Source organism: Carassius carassius, chromosome 27 (assembly GCF_963082965.1).
Source record: "Carassius carassius chromosome 27, fCarCar2.1, whole genome shotgun sequence".
NCBI classification, from domain to species: domain Eukaryota; kingdom Metazoa; phylum Chordata; class Actinopteri; order Cypriniformes; family Cyprinidae; genus Carassius; species Carassius carassius.
Genome location: NC_081781.1, coordinates 6078374 through 6101571, shown reverse-complemented (window position 1 = coordinate 6101571; position 23198 = coordinate 6078374). Strand labels below are relative to the sequence as shown.

Sequence of the window (23198 nt, the reverse complement as noted above, 5' to 3'; positions counted from 1 at the left end):
CCGCCGGAAGAGACAGAAGTGGCTGGGGCATCCCACCGAAGCCGATGCTGCAGGTAGCGCACGAATTCACAGAATTCCAGTGTCTCTAACTGCGCCATCTCCTCCTGAGACACTGGATCATCCAGCCCGCCATTAAAATAGTCTTTAAGGGCTGCGTCATTGTATCCCATGCCCTCGGCCAGGGACCAGAACACCTGTGCCAGGGCACCCACCTCATTGCCCTCTTGGCGGAGGGCGATCAACTTCAGATACTTCGCCCTCCGCTCCGCCATCCTGGCTGGGGAGCGGGAAAAAGACATACCGCTGGTTCCTTGCATGACGAAGTCCTTCTGTCACGATCGGTGTTACAAAGAACCACGGGAGAGGGAACCAATTGCAGGTAAGTCTTTTATTGAAAGGTAATCCAAATAGAGTAAACAGTCCAGGCAGGGGTCGAGACCAAAACATCCATCCAAACATAAACAAGACACGAACACAAGGCAAGGACAAGAGCTGACGGACATGAATTAAACATTCAACAAGGACTCCGTGACACATACACAGACAGACCGGGTATAAATACACAGAAGGTGAATGAGGGAACTGGAGACAGGTGGGGAATAATCAATTAACTCAAACAAAGAGGAAGGTGACCAAATAAGGGAACAGACAGTTAATAAGGTGACAGACACCGTGGGAAAGGTGGACATCTAGTGGAAACCCAGGGACACAACCCAGACACTGTGACACATGCATTCCCTGAGAATCATGACTATGCTAGTGTAAAACACTTTACTAACAATAATAATAATAAATTCATTCATTCTCCATTAATTTAGATTATTATGAAAATGCAATAAAATGAATACATATAAAAAGACATTAGAAATGCTCAAATTTAAAACAAAAACACTTTAAGCTGCTTTGATACAGTATGTGTGGTATTCAAAAGTGATGCAAAATAATAATAATGACAACAATGTTACAAACACGCCAGGTTCTACCTCCACACAATCACAATGCACACCCTCACCGGAGTTCTAAATCACATCCACCTGATCCTCATCACCAGCCTATCACCGCAGCACCATAAAAGCCACACACACGCACTCAAACATTGTCCGGTCACGTTCGCGACAAGATCATTCCTGTATGCTTACTATAAGGACTAACTCCTCTTCTACTCTCTCCAGCGATTCTCTCCGAAGACCCAGTTCCCCAAGTGTGCGTGTGTGTGGCTCACCGTCCGTCCAAGAAGTCTTCACCCCACCTTCACGGATCCATCCTCATTGTCACTCATCACTACCTGCTCCTCTGCTTGTGTCTGTGTATAATAAAAATCTTCATTCTGTTACTCCTCAGCTTCCCGAGTGATCCGTAACAGATGACCGGACCAGCACCGCCAGGCACAAGCATGAGCCTCACGGACCCCTTTCAAGATCTGGTTGATGCACTCCGACGAACACTCATGGCAACACCAGCACCTCCTACACCAGCGAGCACTTCCGCTGACCCTGTCATCACTTCCTCACCTGCCGTTCACGCCAGTCCCATGGCCAGGCCGGCGCCCTTCTCTGGTTCGGCGGAGGAATGCAGCGGATTCCTCCTTCAAGTTTCGCTGGTCCTGAAGATGCAACTGCACTTGTACCCTACTGACTGTTCAAAGGTAGCCTTTATTATTTCCCAGCTGCAAGGTAAAGCACTACTGTGGGCAGATTATCTCTGGACTCAAAATAACCCAGTTATCCAGTCTTATTCTAGCTTCATCGACCATTTCCGTGAAGTTTTCGGCAGACCAGCTTGGGACTCTTCCATTGGTGAGAAGCTGTATAATCTAAAACAAGGAAAAATGTCTGTCAATGAATATGCCCTCCAGTTTAGGACTCTGGCGGCCTCCAGTGGATGGAACGAACAGGCTTTACTGACGACCTACCGTCAAGGATTGGAACCCCGAGTGCGGTTGCATCCTGCTGCATACAAGGATACCGTCGGACTCAAGCGATTCATCCAGCTATCTATCCGCTTCGCCACTCGTATGCAGTCGTGCTTAGAAGAGCACTAGGGCCAGTCGCATTCCTCCACACCACTCTGCCGACCAGAAAACGTCAGCCCCCCAGAACCAGCCAGCGAGCCTATGATACTCGACTCCTACCGCCTCACTATGGCGGAGCGTCAGAGACAGCTGGCCCAGAGTCTGTGCCTCTACTGTGCAGCCCCGGGCATGCTATAGCAGTGTGCCCCATCCGTCCTCCTCGTCCTGTGGTGAGTGCCATTCTCCCTTCAAGATACCAAATGAAACCACTCACCACTATTGTGACACTTACTGCCGCTGACATGTCTCTTCCAGTTTCCGCCCTCCTCGATTCTGGGTCAGCCGGCAACTTCATCTCCGGCGCCCTCTGCCGTCAGCTCAAACTCCCTACCATGGCCACGCCGTCAGCCTACCAGGTCCACACAATCACCGGCAGGCCGCTACGCAGGAAGTGAGTGCACCATAGTGTGGGCCCCATATCCCTCCAAACTGGACTACTCCATCACGAGGAGATCCATCTGCTGGTTCTGGAGGAATCCACCGCTGACGTTATTCCAGGGCGCCTGTGGCTGGAGCAGCACAACCCCGTGATTTCCTGGAAGACGGGTGAGATCCTGGAGTGGGGCGAAGCCTGTTTCCAATCATGCATCTCCGGTTGTCCAGTTCTAGTCACACCATCCCCTGAACCTCTCCCAGTCTACTCCACGTCTATTGAGAGCCCAGTTGAAAATCAGTCCATCACCATTCCTCAATGCTACACCGCCTTCAGTGACGTCTTCTGCCCTATACGGACCTCCAAGCTGCCTCCACACCGGCCGTGGGACTGTGCCATCGATCTGCTGCTGGGTGAACCAGTGCCAAAGGGAAGGATATATCCCCTATCCATTCCCGAGGAGAAGGCCATGGAGGAATACATCAAGGAGGTGCTGGCCCAAGGGTATATTCGTCCATCTACCTCCCCTGCTGCTTCGAGCTTTTTCTTCGTCAAGAAGAAGGACGGAGGCTTGAGGCCATGTATTGATTACCGAGCACTCAATAACATCACTGTAAAATTCCGGTACCCACTTCCCCTCATCCCAGCTGCCCTTTAACATCTCCGTGGTGCCACTGTGTTCACCAAGTTGGACCTCCGCAGCGCATACAACCTCATTTTCCTCAACAGCCTTCATTACCCCTACTGGTCATTACGAATATTGCGTCATGCCATATGGGCTTGTTAACGCCCCCTCCATATTCCAGGATTTCATCCACGAGGTGCTCCGGGATTTCCTCCACAAGTCCGTCTTGGTATATATCGATGATATCCTCATCTATTCCCGGAGCCTGGCAGAACATCAATGCCATGTTGCGGAGGTCCTGCAACGCCTGAGGGACTACCAGCTCTACCTCAAAGACGAAAAATGTTCCTTCCATCAGCCCTCAGTGCAGTCCCTTGGCTATACCATCAATCGCAGTGGCATCCGGATGGACGAGTGGAAGGTGAGCACAGTCAAGGATTGGCCCACTCCAACCACCATCAAAGAATTGCAGCAGTTCCTTGGCTTCGCCAATTTCTATAGACGGTTTATACGCAACTTCAGTACCATCACCAGTCCTCTTACCAATCTCCTCCACCAAAAACCTCTCTCCTGGACTCCAACCGCCACAGAAGCCTTCCAAACCCTTAAACAGGCCTTTACGACCACCCCACTCCTGGTCCATCCTGATCCCGATCGACCCTTCGTGGTGGAAGTGGACGCCTCAACCACCGGAGTGGGAGCGGTCCTATCCCAGCAGCAGGGGAATCCCAGCCACCTCCATCCATGCGCCTTCTTCTCCCGGAAACTCAACCCGGCGGAGGTAAACTACGACATCGGAAATCGGGAATTGCTAGTCATCAAACTAGCTCTGGAGGAATGGAGGCATTGGCTAGAGGGAGCCAAACACCCATTTCAAGTCCTCACTGACCATAAGAACCTAGAATACCTTCGAGTAGCCAAGAGACTCAATCCCAGACAGGCCCGCTGGGCGTTATTCTTCACCCGCTTCCAATTCACCATCTTGTAACGCCCAGGGGTGAAAAACGTAAAGGCCGATGCCCTATCCAGATGCTACACTCTCGAATAGAAATCTGAAACTCCAGAAACTGCCCGTTCCTAATCGCCCATGGTCACACCTGGGGTGGACTTCATTACTGACCTCCCGCCTTCAGATAACAATGCCTGTATTTTGGTTATAGTGGATAGATTTTCTAAATCCTCTTCTTCCTCTAAAGGGCCTACCTACAGCCATGGAAACGGCTGAATTACTGTTCAACCATGTCTTCAGGTATTTCGGCATCCCAGAAGATATCGTATCGGACCAAGGACCCCAGTTCATCTCTCAGGTGTGGAAAGCCTTCCCTCCTAGGTGTGGCCATCAGCCTGTCCTCCGGGTATCATCCTCAATCAAACGGGCAGACGGAGAGGAAGGTCCAGGAGATCGGACGCTTCCTCCGTACCTTCTGTCGCGGCCACCAGAACTCCTGGAACCAATTCCTGGGGTGGGCCGAGCATGCACAGAATTCCCTCCGCCAACCCACCACCCGACTCACTCCCTTCCAGTGCGTACTCGTCTACCAACCACCTCTATTTCCCTGATCAGGTGAACCCTCGGATGTCCCCGCCATCGACTACTGGTTCCGGGAGAGCGAGAGGGTCTGGGACGCGGCACATCACCAACTTCAGCGGGCACTTCGCAGACGCAGGACGACAGCCGACCTTCGCCGATCCGAGGCTCCTAACTACCAACCCGGTCAGAAGGTCTTGCTGTCCACCCGGGACATCTGCCTGCATCTATCCTGCCGCAAGCTCAGTCCCAGATTCATTGGCCCATTCACCATCACCCAGCAGATCAATCCGGTCACTTACAAACTCCAGCTTCCCCCTGAGTACCGGATTCACCCCACATTCCATGTGTCACTCCTTAAAACTCACCATCCTTCTGTCTCTCCCCCCACAGAACCTGGCAAAGCCGAAGCCCCCCCTCCTCCTAGATGACGGCGCGGCCTACACAGTCAAGGACATCCTGGACTCCCGGCGGCGTGGTGGGCAGCTGGAATACCTAGTGGACTGGGAAGGTTACGGTCCAGAGGAACGTCCCTGGGTCCCACGCAACGACATCCTGGATCCCACCTTACTCGATACCTTCCACTCCAATCATCCCAACCGACCAGCTCCTAGGGGGAAGAGGACGCCCACCACGTCGTCAGGGTCCCCAGCCCTCAGGAGCGGGCCGTGGGGAGGGGGGTACTGTTACAAACACGCCAGCTTCCACCTCCACACAATCACAACGCACACCCTCACATCTCACACCCTCACACCCGCACACCCTCACAGTTCTAAATCACATCCACCTGATCCTCATCACCAGCCTATCACCGCAGCACCATAAAAGCCACACACACGCACTCAAACATTGTCCGGTCACGTTCGCGACAAGATCATTCCTGTATGCTTACTATAAGGACTAACTCCTCTTCTACTCTCTCCAGCGATTCTCTTCGAAGACCCAGTTCCCCAAGTGTGCGTGTGTGTGGCTCACCGTCCCTCCAAGAAGTCTTCACCCTACCTTCACGGATCCATCCTTATTGTCACTCATCACTTCCTGCTCCTCTGCTTGTGTCTGTGTATAATAAACATCTTCATTCTGTTACTCCTCAGCTTCCCGAGTGATCCGTAACAAACAACAGCAACAATAAATCAAAATCAATTCATTACTTTTTAATGCAGATTGTTATGAACAGCCAATAAAAATAAATATATAGTTTTGTGTAGTTTAGCCTACGCAAATTCTCATTGCTAAGGGTTAATGCTGTTAATGGCATTTTATGGAGAGATCTGCTTTAACCTGACCCACTAACTCCTGTAAATCCTCCTTGTTGCAGATGCTCAGATGTTACACTACAGTATGTTCTTTCTCGCTTAGCAGCTGTTTAAGCATCTACAGCCCTCTAAAATTATAGCTATGGCAAATACATATTGCCAAAAGAGCAGTGCTGAAAGTGATTCAGATTGATGCATTCTTTGAATAGATGCTGGTTACAGTCAGGCGAATGAAATATATCTTATTCCCCATTCTTAGAATACTCCTGGCTTGATTTTCCCGATTTGGACCTCTCAGTGGAAAACCGGGGCGCATCTGGCTAAATTTAGAGTAATGACCATAGTCGACATATTGGACGTTTTGCCGTAAGTGAGAGCTGGTGTGGAAGAGAGGGGAAAAAACGCAGAGTGCTGTTTCGGGGTGATGCATGGAAATATTTTGCTTATGCCAGTCAACCTGCTTTTGACTTTGGATGCGGGCTGCATAGTTTCTTCTCTCCTGACCTCTCCATAACCGATGACAAGTCTCGTAATTTTAGCTTCGTTATGGACCCAGCATGCCCTTCTTTTCAAACCCCATCCACCTCAATTAGAGGTATCTTGCAGAGTCCTGGTTAACTTTGAAGTCTCTCGTTGAGACGCACAGGAGCCGGCCGCATTAACAATTTAATGGCCTTGACACTTGGACAGGGGAGCCATATAGCTAGTGCTATCAAAACAAAGGTGGCGCTGGGTTACAGAGAGCTGAGTGGACAGTGGCCGGACCACTGTATAATGCATCCCACATGGCCGAAATCCTGCTCCAAAAGCGACACAGACACATGAATCTCATATACCTTGAAAAAGAGACTCTGTATCTGTTCTTTCATCAAGGCCTTTGCTGATTCACTCCAGACAGACAGGAATATCCTGCATGTGCACATACGTCATGCAATATTGTTGCTTTTTCCTGCTGCTCATGTTCTGGATTTGCACTTCTTTCTTCCTAATTCTCTTCATCTGCCTCATTTAATTTGCATGCATTCCAGTGCACATCTGTCTGCTTTCTAAAGTCGTGCTCTGTTCTTGATATCTTTTACCGAGATATCAGCTACTCTTCAAGTGTGTCTGATTTTTAGTGCATGTGCTCTTTTCCCGTCTTCCATTTCCTTTTTTTGTCTGTGTTTTGAGTCAGTCTCTGGTCTTTTCCTCTGTCTGAGCTATTGAGGGAGCTGAGTCTGTCTCTCTCTGCCTTTAAATGTCTGCAAGACAGCTTTTAACAATAAGCGGTTTATGCGCCCTGAAATGAAGAAACATAAAATTATGGCTCTGTGTGTCTGTGTGTGTGTGTGTGTGTGTGTGTGTGTGTGTTGAGTGAGAGCAAAAGTATACAGATGAAATATGGCCTGTTGGAGAACCAAACTGCTTGCAAGCAATCAGCAGTCAGTATTTATATACCGTTTTTTTTTTTAAGTCACATGATATTTTAGCAAGATAATTGAGAAAACTCCACTAAAAACACAGGTGCTTCATACTGATGACTTTTGAATATAATTGGAAAAGAAATGAACTAAAGGATAAAAAAAGGTTGAATAGTGCTTTCATAATCAGAAACCCATGGTACAACTGTGAGCTTTAATACTTTGCCTTGTTTTGCATGGAAGGAAATGGCAAGGCCTGGGGTCACGTGCCTCAGGTCTTCCTGCAGAATTCCTGTAAGTACTACAGAGTCTTAACCTAGCAGGGAGGAGCTCACATGGCCTACGGACAACATGAATTCACTTTGAATTAACAGCAAAGAAGTAAAACAGGGTAATATATAAGGTGAGACTGAGACTCCTGACAGTGTCAGCTGATGATGTATTGAGAAATGAGAGTAGGAGAGAGTTAAATCCTCTTGCTGACAGAGAGAGTCTATTAGTGCTGAGTTCCTCTGACTCTGTGCATGTTCTCCAGCTTATTAGACATGTTTGGGAGCTGCTCGTCCATGTTTAATAAAACCACAGCTTTTCTCTCAGCAGTCCCGGTCCATCCAGCAGTGGAAAATTTCAAAGAAAAATGCGATGAGGACGAATCCAATTTCTAACCGCACGGAAAGCTGAGACACCATTTGGGATTGGCAGCTCTCACCATAGTAAAATTGGAAGCATCCTATTGTTTTGCTGTGCTTATGCTTATATAAACAGCAGGGAATGGGCAGATCTCTCAGGAAACATGACTGTGCATGATATCCACAGTGCCTGGAAGTGCAACGCGGCCAGTCCGTGACTGTTGACCAGCTACAAAGCAGCAGATTTTTCACACCCTGCGCGTTTGATAGCCAGCATTCCACCACTCTAGCTGAGCTCCAGGAAGAGCCGGACCCTTTGCAGGAATCACATGTGATGTTTTCATATGCCTATACCTGGAACTGCTGCCATAAAGCAGCAGGAGAGACGTGCATGCAGATATTGAATCAAAATTCTGATCTAAGTGCTCTCAGGAAGATAATCATCACACAAGCGAGGCCTTTTAGAATTACGGCTAAAATTCACCAGAACATTTATTGCAATTTTGCTCTGCATGGCTATCGAGGGGGAAATGGTTTATTTCAGATTGCGAAAGACATGTCATTAAAAATAAAGTCAGGCGGGTGTCCAATTTAAGATGTTACAAGAGAAGCACAGCAGCTGCTTTTATCAAACATGGGCGACGTCATATTAAAACGTCCATTGGCCATTTTTAGTCAAACTTAGCAGCTTTAACATGGATTCCCAGCACCACCCAGGAGTTGTGGTCTGGGTGGCAGTATGCGCACAGGAAATGTAACTCACACATTGAGCTTTCTAGTAGTCTGTGGGCACAAGCCTGCTGTGTGTCGATTTTGACACTCTTTACTTACGTCCCCATCTTCCTCTATGAAAAAAAAAACTGTACCTCAGACATGTTTATCCATCCCTTGAGCGGTTTCTCTGACGTCCCTTCTGTTTTATTGTTGAAATATTTTGTGGTACTAATTGTGACAGTATAAATTGTATAAATGGGGAGAGAGAAAAAAATCTATATTTGAAATGCACTATTATTATATTTATTTATTTATTTTTTTAATTATGGCTTTCATAAAAGTATTAAGCAGCACAACTGTTTTTAGCATGGATAATCACAAAAAGATTTTCTTTAGCAGCAAATCGACATTCGACAAGGATCATGTGACACTGAAGACCGGAGTATCGATGCTAAAAATTCAGCATTACCATCACAATAATAAATTAATTTTAAAATATATTTTAAAAATTTTAAATAATTCACAATAATGCTGTTTTATAGGGTTTATAACTTTGAATAGTATTATATGTGTTTATAAGACACTGGACTTCAAGTCCTTTATTTTTTTTTTTGCATCAGCTGATACTTTTCTTTTATCTTGTCTTAATGAAAAACTGCAGAATTTATCAGTTCAGCCTCTGGTATATGCAAAAGCACTGTGTGATAAATCTGGTTTAAAAAGATCTGCATTAATTAGCACTAGATCAAAGTCTCCTGCTTTTTTTTTTTTACGTTCTTCTGCTCTAGCCACATGTGGTCCACAGACTCAGCCCAGGCATATGGTTTTATTTAGCTTTGTGGAAAGGTTAAATAGGAAACTTGGATAAGAGAAAAGGCACTGAATCTTTTTATATGATGAAATTTTGAAAGTTTCTGGGGCATTTTAAAACATACATGAAAAAACTTATCAGTCTTTTGGTTTGCAAGTTGGTCTTGGCATAGACGGATCTTGGCTGTTACACTGCGTTTGCCTCTATTGGCTGTTTAAACACAGTGGTTTGTGTAGGGCTAATTCTCTTGAATAAAAAGCCTACACCAGACTCCTTTAGATACTGGCACCAGACAAATTGCATTGCATTTGGTCTTTCTTTTTTTTTGATTGTGAGCCACTCAGAGGGTGCAAACAAAAAATACTGAAATGGGTGAATGTATATTAGAAACACAGTTTGAGCATTAGTTTGGTCAAATAAAAGAGTTTGACTGAGACACACCGATACAAAATGACAAAGAAAAAAACCTTTATTGGTTAAATTGCTTTTTCACAGATTTTGATTAATGTTCGTTTTTGTTTGATAGCTCAGTTTTTCCACTGTCATGCGCAATGTACAACAGCGGATTCCCGTGGAATTACATTACATCAGTTTTGTTCTGATTTATAACCCAATTTGCACTACTTACCAGATGCAAAATCTTGCCTTAGCCACTCAACATTCCAAACCCAAGGATTCTGTGAGAGCACTGTTTAAAAGTGTAGTGATTTTATGCCTCGTAGTGTGTTGTAAAATAAATTAGTTACGTGCATAACAGAGAACTTTTCGTCATTTTTGCATCAAATAACACCCTAGCCAAAATCTCAGTGCAAACACCATTGTAGCTGAAAAATCCATGAGCTTCTGCAAATGAGTACCAATAAACTATGATGCACAATTTGAAAAATCAAAAGAAAGAATGTCCATAATGAAATTTAATCTATTAGTGTTTGGTAGTTGTGGAGCTACGCTGGCATATATCTCTTAATATAACTGACTAAATATTAGTCTAGCTCTAAAAGCAGTCTTCTAAAAAAAAACTCACATTTGTGACATGGTTAGCTTGATTTACAGTACTAAAACTCTATCTCTCAAGCAGCAATGATTACATTGAGTTAAAAAGGTCATTGACTTCAGAGTTAAGACATTAATTCTACTCATTCTAATTCAAAACTAGTTCATTCTGTCTGCCCTCCAAAAAGAAACAAAAAGGAAATTAAAATTGATTTTTTTAAGAGAACAAAAACAAAGCCTTTCTCTCGCACACTATTAAAGGAAATTTCATAAAAAATATAAATGCCGAAAAGAAAATGAAGCCGTGTAACAGTGGGTACAGCAGCTCAGTCCACAAATAGACATTTCTGTCTCATACCACCACCCAAAAATCAACAAATATCATCAACTAACAGAAACCAACACCACATAAATTCAAAGTTTATCAGGAAAATGACAGTCCACTATGATTAATCAAAAATAAATGTATTTGCTGATGAATGTATTGCTGAAATTTGGATTATTGTCAATAAATATGCACTTGGATGGTATTAATTATGTAGACATGACCTTGAGCAGTAGTCAATCTTCATCTAGTGGTGGATGTCCTGTTAATGGTAATGAATAAATAAATATTAATTTTTGACTGTGAACACTCTGTTGGACAATGTGGATTTGAGGTCATGTGATGTAATAACCGGGATGGACTGTAGAGGGGTTAAAACACAAATCTACAACTACTGTAAGAGTGCAACTTGTTAAAATGGAATTGTTGTGTGGCATTTTAATAAACCCAATACTAATAGGCACATCAAAATCAATCACATCACCAAGGCATATTCTGGTGGGCATAATTGAGAGATGCGCCAGGTATGGCCCCGTTTGTGCCCCTTCAAGTCCCTGCTGGCTGTTCGTTTGTTAGGACATGTTAGGTCTGCTAGTTTCAACATCATTATAAATGAATAGTACCTCCAGCAGTGTAATTAATTGTATGTCTCTGTATCGACTAGAGTCAAGAGTGAGGAACTTGTGCGGATGAAGCCCCACCCCCTCAGTACAGGAAATGAGCATGTCTCATTGCCTGGGTCAGTCCTCTAGTGTCGTGATTTGGCACCAAGTTGCACAGCTAGACGTCCAGGTCATCAGGCCTTGCTCGACTGCTCATTCGGCTGCTGGCACGGCTGCATGGCCGAGCGTCTATCAACGCCAGCGGCTGCAGCTCGTGGCCCGGTGTCAGTTTCTTGTGCTCATGAGTGTCGTCAGGGTATTCGAAGGCCTGAGCGTGCGAATTGGAGATGGTGCTGCCGTTCTGGCCCAGACGGTTCTGTTCTGTGCTGTAGTTGGCCCAGTTCTGCTCGTTGGCCTGCTTGTTGTAATTGCGACAAGAGTTGGTCCGCTCGCCGGTGGCTAGCTTGTAGCCCGGAGGCGACATTGGCGAAAGTGGCGCGGTCGGTGAGGAGCAGCCGTTGTAGTAGGCATATTTGGTCGTGGAAAGTTCCTTCGGTGTGGGGCTCAGGGTGCCGGTGGGGAACTGGTTTTGGCGGCCTTTCACACGGTCCTTGATCCGTTTGAAGAGCACGTAGACGAGCTCGATGATGTTGAGCAAAAGTGACACGAGCGAAACCACCAGCATGAAGACAATGAAAATGGTCTTCTCCGTGGGGCGGGAGAGGAAACAGTCCACCCGATGGGGGCAAGGCGAACGCTCGCACGTGTACACGGCGGCCAGGCTGAAGCCGTAGATGTACCACTGGAGCAACAGGAAGCCCACCTCAAAGATGGACTTGAAAAGGATGCTGACGATGTAGGTGCGCAGCAGGGCACCCTTCATCTTCACCTTGCCGTGCTCCTCCAGGCCATGCTTGAACTTCTTGAGCTCGATCTTCTTGAGATGGAGCTCGACGTCACCACCGTCGTTCTGCACGGCCTTCAGCTCCTCCTCCCTGCGGTTGAGCTTCTCCTCTTTGCGCATAAGATAGAAAACATGCGCCAGGTACAGGAGCGTAGGCGTGGACACAAAGATGATCTGAAGCACCCAGAAGCGCACGTGCGAGATGGGGAACGATTTGTCATAGCAGACGTTCTCGCAACCAGGCTGCTGGGTATTGCACTTGAAAGCTGACTGCTCGTCACCCCAGGCCGACTCCACTGCCGTTCCCAGAACTAGGATCCGGAAGATAAAGAGCACAGAGAGCCAGATTTTCCCTCCAGCCGTGGAGTAGGCCTGCACCTTGTCAAGAAGTCTTCCCAATGCACTCCAGTCACCCATCTTGAGGGAGTTCTAGTGGAAAATAGAAAGCTGAGATGTAATAAAATGTATTTAGACACTTTTGGAGACTTCAGTGACACTTGTATGCCTGAATATCATCGCATTAGATGCAAAATACCAAGGTGACATGTCTGAACGGATAATATTTGACTTTGATTTTTTTTCTGTCATTTTTAATCAAACTGTCCATCACTTTTAGTGGATGTCATTTAGTATATACACGCACACACACACACACACACACACACACACACACACACACACACACACACGCACACACACACACACACACACGCACACACATTTGTTTCTGTGAATTGAGGTGACTTTCCATAGACTTCGATTTCTTTTATACTCACCAAACTATATTTTTATCCCTTAACCCCTAAACCTTCCCCTTACCGAAAAATTGTTTGCATTGTTACACTTTCAGATAAACATCATTTAATACTTTTTATATTTTTCCCCCCTCGTGGGGACCGCAAAATTTCAGGTTTTACTATCCTTGTGGGGATATCCACATCCATTTGGTCCTCAAACAAGCACACACACACACATACATATAGTTATGTAATGCAAAGCAAGTGGCCACATGGAGTGTATTTTCCTGTACATAAAGCACATGATGAAAGTGTTAGTTTCAGCACCTGCTGAGGATATTATTATGAAAATAATCATGAAAGGGACCTCAAGATTATCATAATATAAACTACACCTGGTCTCAGATAACAAACATGTGGCTCACACACGGAGGGGTTCGGTTTGAGGTTGTAAAGATAACTGCCAGCAATGCGAGGATGTGCTGTCTTTTGCTTTGTGAAATACAATTTCTCAAGCAAATGCTACCATGACAGAAAGTGGCTCATTAACTGCTGATTAAAACATTTTAAATGCCATGAAGAAAACATGACTAAGCTTCTAGGAAAACTGAGCATTTAAAGATCCTTGTTTATTTAGCAAGATGTTGGTCCCTCCAGTCACATCAGAGATGTTTAAATAATGAACAATAACATTCACTTGAAATCTGAATAGAATTGGGCTGCAAATCTTTGATTAAATCCTCTGTGCCGCATGGAAAATCAAATATCATAAGGAACTGTTTAAAAAGTTCTAAAGAACCGCCTGATTCATGTGGTGCAGGCATGAAGCAGAGCATCACTTCAATATCCTGGACAATTTGTGGGTCTCGTGGCACTAATAAAAAGTTTAAATGGGGTATGTGGAATGTAGGCTATATTATAACAGTGTTAAAAGTACATAAAGACTTTACTTTGTGTCTGTAATAGCTTGATGTCTCATTCTACTGAATTTTTGATCATTATATAGTAAAGTAAATAGAATAATAACTGTTTGTTGCATTTATTTAAACACATAAAAATTAAAGTTGTCATTACATTCACTGCACAAAATAATGTAGGAATGTTTGGGAATTATAGGTTAAAGTCCTGCCACAATCAAGCCGCTTAACATTGTATTGAAGGACTGAACAGCGCCCCCTACTCGGCGGGTTTCAGGCGAAACAGATCGGTTTTTTTTAATTTATTTTTTTTTTACCAGAAAGTCCTATTACAGTTCTAAAAACAAAAGAAGAAAAAATCCAAAGTTGTTTTTCGTCGTATTTTGTGAGAAAAACTGTTTTTATAATTAGTTCCTATTAAATTAATGGTTTTGATTCCTGTTTACGTTTTCCTTCAAAACTTTTTGCCACACACAAAGTTTTTCTTTTTTTAAATGTCTGTTATTTAATATTTTTTTAATTACTGAAATGCCTTTTAAATTACCTATTTTCCCCGAGCGTAAATAAAATGCGAAAATATGATAGATTGAACCATGTCACTATAATTTATTTTCATAAGATTTACGATAATTACATGAACTTCTGAACTCATTCAAATGTTACGTTCAAATGTAATATGACAAGAGGCATTTAAAACGTAAAAACTCTTTAAAAAGTAACTTTCCATTGTGTTGCTCAGTTCTGCATATTAGTGCCGCTATGAATAAATAAATAAATAAATAAATAAAAAGTTCTGAAAAGTCTTAAGACTTTCTGTAAAAACTTACATGGAGAGAAGTAAATAGAGGAGAGCCCTGTTATGGACTTACTCCGTCACTCCGAAGATCAGTCACCAAATCCAAGTAAGCGACTATGGAGAAACTGAGGAACACTTGTCAAACTTTCCCTGCTTATAAGAGACTCAGAGAGAAGAGAGTGGAAAGCAGACGCACAAAAAGTTTGGCAAGGTCACATGACTGGGTACGTCACAAGAAAGAGTTTTTGGGTCCTCCTCACGCACTCTTTAGCTTGCTGAACTCAGACGAACAAATGTTTCTCTCGGAAAACTTGTTTTATAAACAATAATTGACAATGATGATACAATATAAATTGCATATTAATAAATATCACATAATATAATGGCATTTCTAACATGATTGAATCTTTAAAGCAGTAGCTGTCAGGAATTTTTATGATTATCCGAATTTAATAGTCCCTAAAAGGGAACATTTGATAGCCTACCTTAGGTTGAGAATATATATATAATATATATTGTAATATTATAAATATTTAATATAAAATATAATATTATAAATAAACTTATAGTGTTGAATATTATACAATCATGTGCGTGTGTATTTGGATGTTTATTAATAATTTAATATATTTCTTCCTGATGTCCCTTCTGTATAAGAAAACAACTGATACAAATTCATTTAGTTATCTTACAATCTTTATTCTTAGTGCACAAATTTAAAAGGTTGTTTATAGATATTTCGTGTTGCATTGCTAAAATAACATTAAAAAGGAAAAACTCAGACAAAAAAAAATGGCCTTGTAGTGACAGAAGTTAGGGGTTAGTGAGTGCATCTCAAGAACGTTACAGCGCCATCTAGTGTTCTTTTTAGCAAAAATTACAATCAACATTTTTTTTTTTCATAGGCTCTGTTGGATATATAAAGTTGAATATATAAGTTATGTGCATTTCATGTTACCACAATGACTTCTTGCCCTATGGCTCAGATTCTGCTTCATCGTGGCTGCCTTTGCTTTGAGCCAACCTTTTCTGAAAGGCCATGTTTAACTCATTGTGTCTCATAGAATGAGCCGAATCAAGTTCTGCTGAAAAAGGTGAAGGATAATGGGAATCACCAGGATACATTACATTTCTATATTTCTTATTTCTCCCACTTATCCTCTTACAAAGCAAATAAAAGATTTCTAGAACATTTAAGGCCAGAGACACACATGCCACCACCAACATGAAGATAATGAAGATGGTTTTCTCTGTGGGTCTAGAAATGAAACACTCTGTCTCCACCGTACATGGCGACTGCTTACAGTGGAACTTGCGCTCCATAATAAATCCAAACAGATAATACTGTCCAACGATGAAAGCCACCTCAATAATGATTTTAATAAACAGTTGGGTCAAGTAACTACCCAGTATGCTTCCTTTGATTTCAACCTTCCCTTTTTCGTTCGTATATTTTGGAGACTTTGACATCGGGTTTCTTTTCTGCTCCTTTCTCAGTTTGTTCTCTTGGTGGATGACGTGCACCACGTGGCCCAGATACACCAAAGTTGGAGTGGAAACGAAAATGATCTGCATGACCCAGAAGCGAATATGAGAGATGGGGAACTTCCAGTCGTAGCACAAGCTTTCGCAACCAGGCGTGTTGGTGTTGCACACTAAGTTGGATCGCTCATCACCCCACACGTTCTCTGCTCCTGCTCCCAGCACCAGGATCCTGAAGATGAAGAGGATGCTCATCCATATCTTGCCGATGACAGTGGAGTGGGACTGTACTTTGTCCAGTAAAGCTGAGAGGAATCCCCAATCTCCCATGATTGTGTACTCAGTTGCTTAGGGCTTCCCTGGAGGATAAACAGCAGATATACACTGAAGTGTAAATAATTGCTTTCTACATAACACCATGGAGATCAAAACTATTTAGAGGAGGCCTTTTTTCCAACTTTTTTGTTTTTTATTCCTCGTTATGAGCAAACTATGATCTTGTTATTGTCAAAAAGGCAAAGGAATATGGAAATTGTCACCTTAAGACCACCATGAACATAACAGAGCAAATCAACAATACAGACCTGATCAAATCTACAATAGCACTTACAGCAACTGAGATTTTTTTATAAATCACTGCACACGAACCATTTTGCTTCTGCTTTCACTTTGCCAATATATTTCTAGTTTATTGAAAGAGCTTGCTCGACATCTGATCTCTTAAACTTCATACTCACCAAATAATATTATGGAGAATAAATGCTGTCTTGTAATCTCAGAGTACTGTATTTGTTGCCACCCTATACAAATATAAAATCATAATCACGGTTTAGAACAAGATCTCTTTTTTCAGATTCTTCTGAAATCAAAGTTTTGGTTTGTTGACTGGATGAACCTGAAATCTTTGAAGAAACGTATGTTTTTAGTGATTAGTTTCTAAAATGTTTTCTGTAAGATTTAATAAAGATTACATGGAGACTCCAGTAAAAATAAATGAATAAAAACTCATTCCATTTAAGATATTAAAATAGTTTTAACTGTAGAATATTTTAAATGTATTTCATTTGATAAAAAAATAACTTCATCTGAATGATTTAAATACATTTGATATTTAAGACTCAATAATCTGATGAAAAGTTACTTTTGAGTGATGTTTCTAAAACGTAAGATTTAAAGATATAAAAGAATGATATAAAAGAATGAATATCTAAATTTTTTCATATATAAATGTATTTAAAAATTTAAAGATAAGATTGGGACTGCAGTTACATACTCCCAACAAATCCCAAAATATTCTTACCTGAACAAATGGATCCGAATGGTAATTTCCCGTAAAGCTATAACTGCTACAAATGATCCTAAATATTATTTTAACATTATTTATAAGCATGTATTTAAATAAACATATTTCCTTATTCAGTTTCCTGAAATTTAAAATCAATTCCAAAACAAAACTTTTGTATTGTTTCAGTGAGGTCACATGCAGACTCTCAGACAAGACTTAACCGTTTCAATCAATCATCTTCTCTCCGTGAAATGTGATTAACATATATGTGAAGGGACACTGGATGCTCCACCCATCTGTATGATAAGAAAACCAGTAAATCCAGACATTTTCACTTCTCTTTTCTACTTCATGACCAATTCAGGACTTTATTTTGGAGCACACTTTCACACTTACGAAATTCGTTTACAGTATGTCGCTAAGTGGAAACGGCGTCTCTACGTGATGGTGCTGTGGTGTAGTGGCAACAGATCAAGCCTGGTAAGGTTGCTGGGTTTGAGTCCCATGAGGAACAATCACTATGGCCTTGAGAAGACACTTAACCAATGTTTTTTTCTGTCCTGAACAAAAAATAAAACTTTCTGCTAAATTAATACAAATGAAGAATATGTTCACACTTTTACATTTACTTGCTTTATTGAAAAGTATGCAAAATAAATTATATTTACCTTGTTTTTCTTAAGCTCTTCATTGACACTGGTGTATGGTGTATGTACACAGATTTTTTTTTGTACAAAAATAAAATAAATAAATGAGGTGATCTAACTTTTGAGAAAATTGGTGCCAATTGTGGTGAAACTGGTGTTACAACTGAGTAAGAGTCATAATTTGTGAAATACAGTATATATTTCACACACACACACAATTGAACTGTTATTAGTTTTGATCATTATAGTTTTAAATGACATATGTTATAAAGAAACCTTTAAATCTGTTAGTTTTAATTAAATGACAATAATAAATCAACCCAACATTTAAAAGCCTTTTTAAATAAAAAGCACCAGTCATATTACTTTGCCTAATTAGAAACACACCTTTATGAATCCCAACATTTAATACATGAAATATGGAGGAAAACATATATTTATCATTTTCTGCACAAACAACTTGACCCTGACAACCTCTTTCAAGTGAATCCCCCCGGTAAAAAGGAGTTTTGTTCTCAAGAATTGGACTTCTTGTTTAATTGTGGTAACTGTGGGAGAGATATTTGTGGATAGTCATCGTCACAGTGAACTTTTAGTCTGTCTCGAGTCTCTGAGTAATCTTATGAAACACTGACGTGAGATCTAGGGGACAACTACGGGACATAAATAACGAACATTTTTACACTCGGGATCTGAAAAACTTCACTGCACTGTGTGCACACATCCATAACCAAAACAAAAATGTTGAAGCAGTTATGATCATTTTTGAAAATGTTTGTGAGTGTGTGCAGTTTACATTGCAGAACAAAACGTCAACGTATCGTCAAGTTATGTTTATCACAGGCTTTATTTTACTAAAAAAAGGAAAAACCCGATTATAAAACCCCATAGGAAAATCTCAAAGGAACCCGCAGCAAATTACTCTTCCGGGTTCTGAATTCCTAGCTCCCCTACTCTATTATCCTTTGCGGGTAACTTGATTGACAGGTGATCTGACCAATCATAACCCCTAATTTAACATTTTTGTCTGACAAACAAACCAGACCAGACCGGAGAGATTAATGTCAGTGAACTTGAAAAATGGTGTGTATTGATGTCTTTCCACAGACATTCCACAAGATAACTTCTTATCATTCATGTTTATTTCATGCTACAACTAGTATAGAGGAAGACGTGATCACTTCACGTGCCGCATTAACTTTTCTAACTATTTGAGTCGCTTAAGGCTGTTTTTTTTGTATTTTTATTCATCACATATTTTCTTAATTTCTGTATAAATTAAGCATTATTCTAATATGTCCTTAACATTTAGCCTATTTAATGTAATTGCAGGATATTTATTCAAGTTTGAGGTTGTCACTAAATCATAAGTTGCTAGACTGATAAGTTACAGGTTCAAAGTAGCTTCTCCAACACATGGTTCTTTCAGATGCACAAACTTAGTCAAAAATGGATGACAACAACAGCAGCAACAAAACAAAAGACATGTCTCATTTAAAATTAAAATCCCTGTAGCCCATTCACAGTGACCATAGAGACACATTACCTACATGGAAAATGATGTGATTGACTTCTTTAATTGTCTCTAGTAGTTTGCATCATAAGTGTCACGATCATTAGCTGGAGTGCCCATGAACTTCAGTAGAGGGCACTCCACTCAGGACCCATCAACCACCAGATGTCACCATATCATCACTTGGACACTAGCACCTCTCATACTGTTGCACCACACCCGAACTACATCTCCCATGAGTCACTGCATCACAATCACCTTGCCACACCTGCACTTCATTCATCAGCCAATTTCCTTGCCACACCTGCACCTCATTTACATACACATATTAGCACCACAATCAATCTCACTCACTGCGAAGTCTTGTTTAGCCCTGTCTATATTTCTGGGTGTTTTTCCCCTGTGTTTGTTATTCCCATGTTTGACCTTTGGACTGTGTATTCCGTCTCTGATTCTCTGCTGCCTGTCCCGATCTCTGCTTGTTTCTGGTTACAATTCTGGTTATCCCTGACACACCTGACGCCATTCCTGATCTCTGCCTGTCTGACCATTCTGTTTAATAAATGCTGCAATTGGATCCGAACGTCTCTGACTCTCTCTTCGTAACAATAAGACTCCACTTGAGCAGGACAAAGCAATCGTTCGTTCAGTTATGATATTTAAGATGATCTGGGTGATCTATAAATGGGTGGTGAGGATGAGGAAATTGTTAGCACAAAATTTGTGTTTTCATGCGGCGTTTCTATGTTTTTTCATTCAGTGGGAACAACCATATATACACTGTACAACACCACTTCATAGAACCTCAAGAAAAGAATCCTGTTATCCCATTTTCTCATATAATTATGGTTTCTGTGGAGAATGTAGGAAATAGCTGTGGTGTAACTGTACATGATAACTGGATAAAGTTCAGACGTGCATGTTACTTTTGTTTACACTTGTTAACAGTTGCATTTTAATTTATTCATTTGGCAGATTAATTTATCCAAATGATTCCTTTGCTTTTGTATCACAGACGTTTATATTGAAATGAATACTACAGAAATGTCATATCTGCGTATTTTTGAAACAGTACAATTGTATGAACCTATGACAAAAACTAGCATAACATATTGTAATGATCATGGGCTTGGACTGCATCTTTAATGCTTTGTATTATATAAGATATTTTAACAAACTGAATTAGCAAAATGCAAACTGTCTTTGCATTTAACATTGAGTTTATGTGTTTTCAGAAATAACTTTCTATGGAAAATGTTTCATCACAGAATCTCATGATCATGTAAAGTGGGAAGTGACTTAACATTTCTTGGTTTCATGTATTGCAACATGAATCTGAGTCAAAGCTGGACAATGTAAAGGGTGATGTGTTGTAAAACTCTTTGCGTTTTTTTGAACTAGGTATGAGTACGTGCTCAATGACCCGAAGTGTTTTTTTTTTTTTTTTGTGGGTGGACACTAAATGAAACCTACACTTATAAAAATTACAAAACGCGTTGAAGGTCAGATCTTGAAAGACTGAAAGCTTTGATATCATCTTTTTTATCTGCACACAAATAAGGAACAAGTGTCACTGGACCTGTCATCATATAAAAGGTTAGTTAACTTAAAAAATGGAATAACTTAAACTGTTTTGATTATTGAGTATTGGAATTATTTTTAGAGGGGTGTGGTTGACTGTTAACTTTGATAAAGAATATCTCTTTGGATTTGAGACTTTAGTCTTTGCAACATTACAGATCTTCTTTATGCACCAAGACCTTGTAACACGCCAAAGAGAAAGGAAAAATTTAAATCGCATAATATAACTCCTTTAATATTCATGTAACTCCTGTTCTCCAATGTTCTAGTTTTCTTCAAAAGTCTTCTCATTTCCAGGTCAGCATGGGCGACTGGGGATTCCTCTCCAAGCTTTTAGACAAAGTGCAGTCTCACTCAACCAATATTGGCAAAGTGTGGCTATCGGTTCTTCTGATCTTCAGGATAATGGTTCTTGGAGCTGGGCTGGATAAAGTCTGGGGAGATGAACAGTCCAATATGGTCTGCAACATCAGAACTCCTGGCTGCTTGAATGCGTGCTACGACCACGTCTTCCCCATTTCCCACATGCGATTCTGGGTGCTCCAAATCATCTTTGTGGCCACGCCAAATCTGGTCTACCTCGGCTACGTTCTGCACGTCATCCACAAGGAAAACAAACTGAGGCAGCAATTACAAAACGAGGCCGAGAAACGGGGGGTAAAAATGCCCAAATACACCGATGACAACGGGAAGATTTATTACAAAGGGAGTCTGCTTTGTGGCTATATGTTGAGTCTCATTGTCACCATTTTGTTTGAAGCAGGGTTCATTGTGGGCCAGTATTATTTAATCGGCCTTTGGATGCCCACACAGTTAGAATGTAAGGTAGATCCTTGCCCTAAGGTTGGTCTGCATTGTTATACATCCCGCCCAACTGAAAAGACCGTCTTCATTCTCTTCATGCTCATTGTGGCGTGTGTGTCTTTAGTCTTAAATCTAGGAGAGATGTTCTACCTGATGGGTCGTAGAGGCGAACACAAGAGGAGGACATCTGCAAGGTCTGAGATGCAGAAATTAACCCCCACCGAGACATTTTGCTGAATGAATCTTATTTACCATAAAACTTACTGTATCTACTAACTTTACAATGTCAGCACTTTTTACTTGTTAAATAAACAATAATTTTTATTGGTTTAAGGAAACAAATTATGAATTTACTCTAATCCAATTTTAACTGTTTACATCGACTATAAAAATGATGCATACATTTATAACTATAATACCAGGGATTGTAGCATTTATTATAAACCCGCACAAATACAAATCTCCACACATTCTGAAAGATAATTGCTTTTCAAAGACCCCTGGATGTCTTCAGTCCCACTATAACTGCAGGTTGGTACCTTTTCAGAAGGTAGACTACACCTTTTTATACCATATTATGGTATAAAATTCCATATTCTGCCATATTTATCAATAAAGAGTGTGTTAAATGTTCATATTAGTACCTACACTCTTAAAAATAATGGTGCTTAGATGGTTCTTCACATTGACGCCATTCAGTCAAAAACTCTTTAAAGAACCATCTCTTTCTTACCTTTTTATAATCTGAAGAAAATTATAAAAGATTATTCTTCATGGAACCATTTAAACAAAAATTATTTTATGGCATTGTGAAGCACCTTTATTTTTAAGAGTGTAAATACGGTACGTTTTAGTACCTAAATGGCGCAGTATACTTTTTATAAGGTAGGCCTAAAAGACCCAGTGACAAATTTTGTACTTTTTTTTCTGACAGTGCAGCAATTCAGCCATTATTGTAAATATATGTGAACATGTCATGTGTGCAAATATAAATAAAACATCAACCAAGCGTGTTGTTTGTAAGATGCAAGAGAAAATACTAGGAAAGTCTTTCCATCTTTCCACCACACGAGGGCGTATGAGGATTACAAATATTTCAAAGCTCTGGCAACTCAGACACCAGTGCATTTTCAATGCATAAAACATAACACTTCAGACAGATTAATACAATATTTATAGCCGTGATGAACTAAAAATTTTTTTTT

At 41.3% G+C, this 23198-nt stretch overlaps 4 protein-coding genes across 4 annotated transcripts in view; 1 reads left to right on the top strand and 3 right to left on the bottom strand.

The window, feature by feature from the left end:
• LOC132106544 (gap junction Cx32.2 protein-like) overlaps positions 1-23198 on the bottom strand; it is a 324589-nt gene that overhangs the window by 294936 nt on the left and 6455 nt on the right. The window lies entirely within an intron of this gene.
• Positions 9852-14849, bottom strand: LOC132106531 (gap junction alpha-1 protein). The gene is made up of 2 exons (XM_059512291.1): positions 14713-14849; positions 9852-12660 (listed from the first exon to the last, which is right to left on the bottom strand). The coding sequence occupies exon 2, from the start codon at positions 12646-12648 to the stop codon at positions 11506-11508; it is 1143 nt and encodes a 380-aa protein (XP_059368274.1). The 5' UTR covers positions 12649-12660; positions 14713-14849; the 3' UTR covers positions 9852-11505.
• Positions 15365-17697, bottom strand: LOC132106530 (gap junction Cx32.2 protein-like). The gene is made up of 3 exons (XM_059512290.1): positions 17464-17697; positions 16901-16963; positions 15365-16522 (listed from the first exon to the last, which is right to left on the bottom strand). The coding sequence occupies exon 3, from the start codon at positions 16491-16493 to the stop codon at positions 15657-15659; it is 837 nt and encodes a 278-aa protein (XP_059368273.1). The 5' UTR covers positions 16494-16522; positions 16901-16963; positions 17464-17697; the 3' UTR covers positions 15365-15656.
• LOC132106529 (gap junction Cx32.2 protein-like) lies at positions 21009-23002 on the top strand. Its single transcript, XM_059512289.1, has 2 exons — positions 21009-21204; positions 21487-23002. Exon 2 carries the CDS (start codon positions 21493-21495, stop codon positions 22228-22230), a length of 738 nt encoding a protein of 245 aa, XP_059368272.1. The 5' UTR covers positions 21009-21204; positions 21487-21492; the 3' UTR covers positions 22231-23002.

What these genes read in the sequence shown, in the direction of transcription:
- LOC132106531 (XM_059512291.1), bottom strand. Translation starts at nt 12,648, where the DNA reads ATGGGTGACTGGAGTGCATTGGGAAGACTTCTTGACAAGGTGCAGGCC.
- LOC132106530 (XM_059512290.1), bottom strand. Translation starts at nt 16,493, where the DNA reads ATGGGAGATTGGGGATTCCTCTCAGCTTTACTGGACAAAGTACAGTCC.
- LOC132106529 (XM_059512289.1), top strand. Translation starts at nt 21,493, where the DNA reads ATGGGCGACTGGGGATTCCTCTCCAAGCTTTTAGACAAAGTGCAGTCT.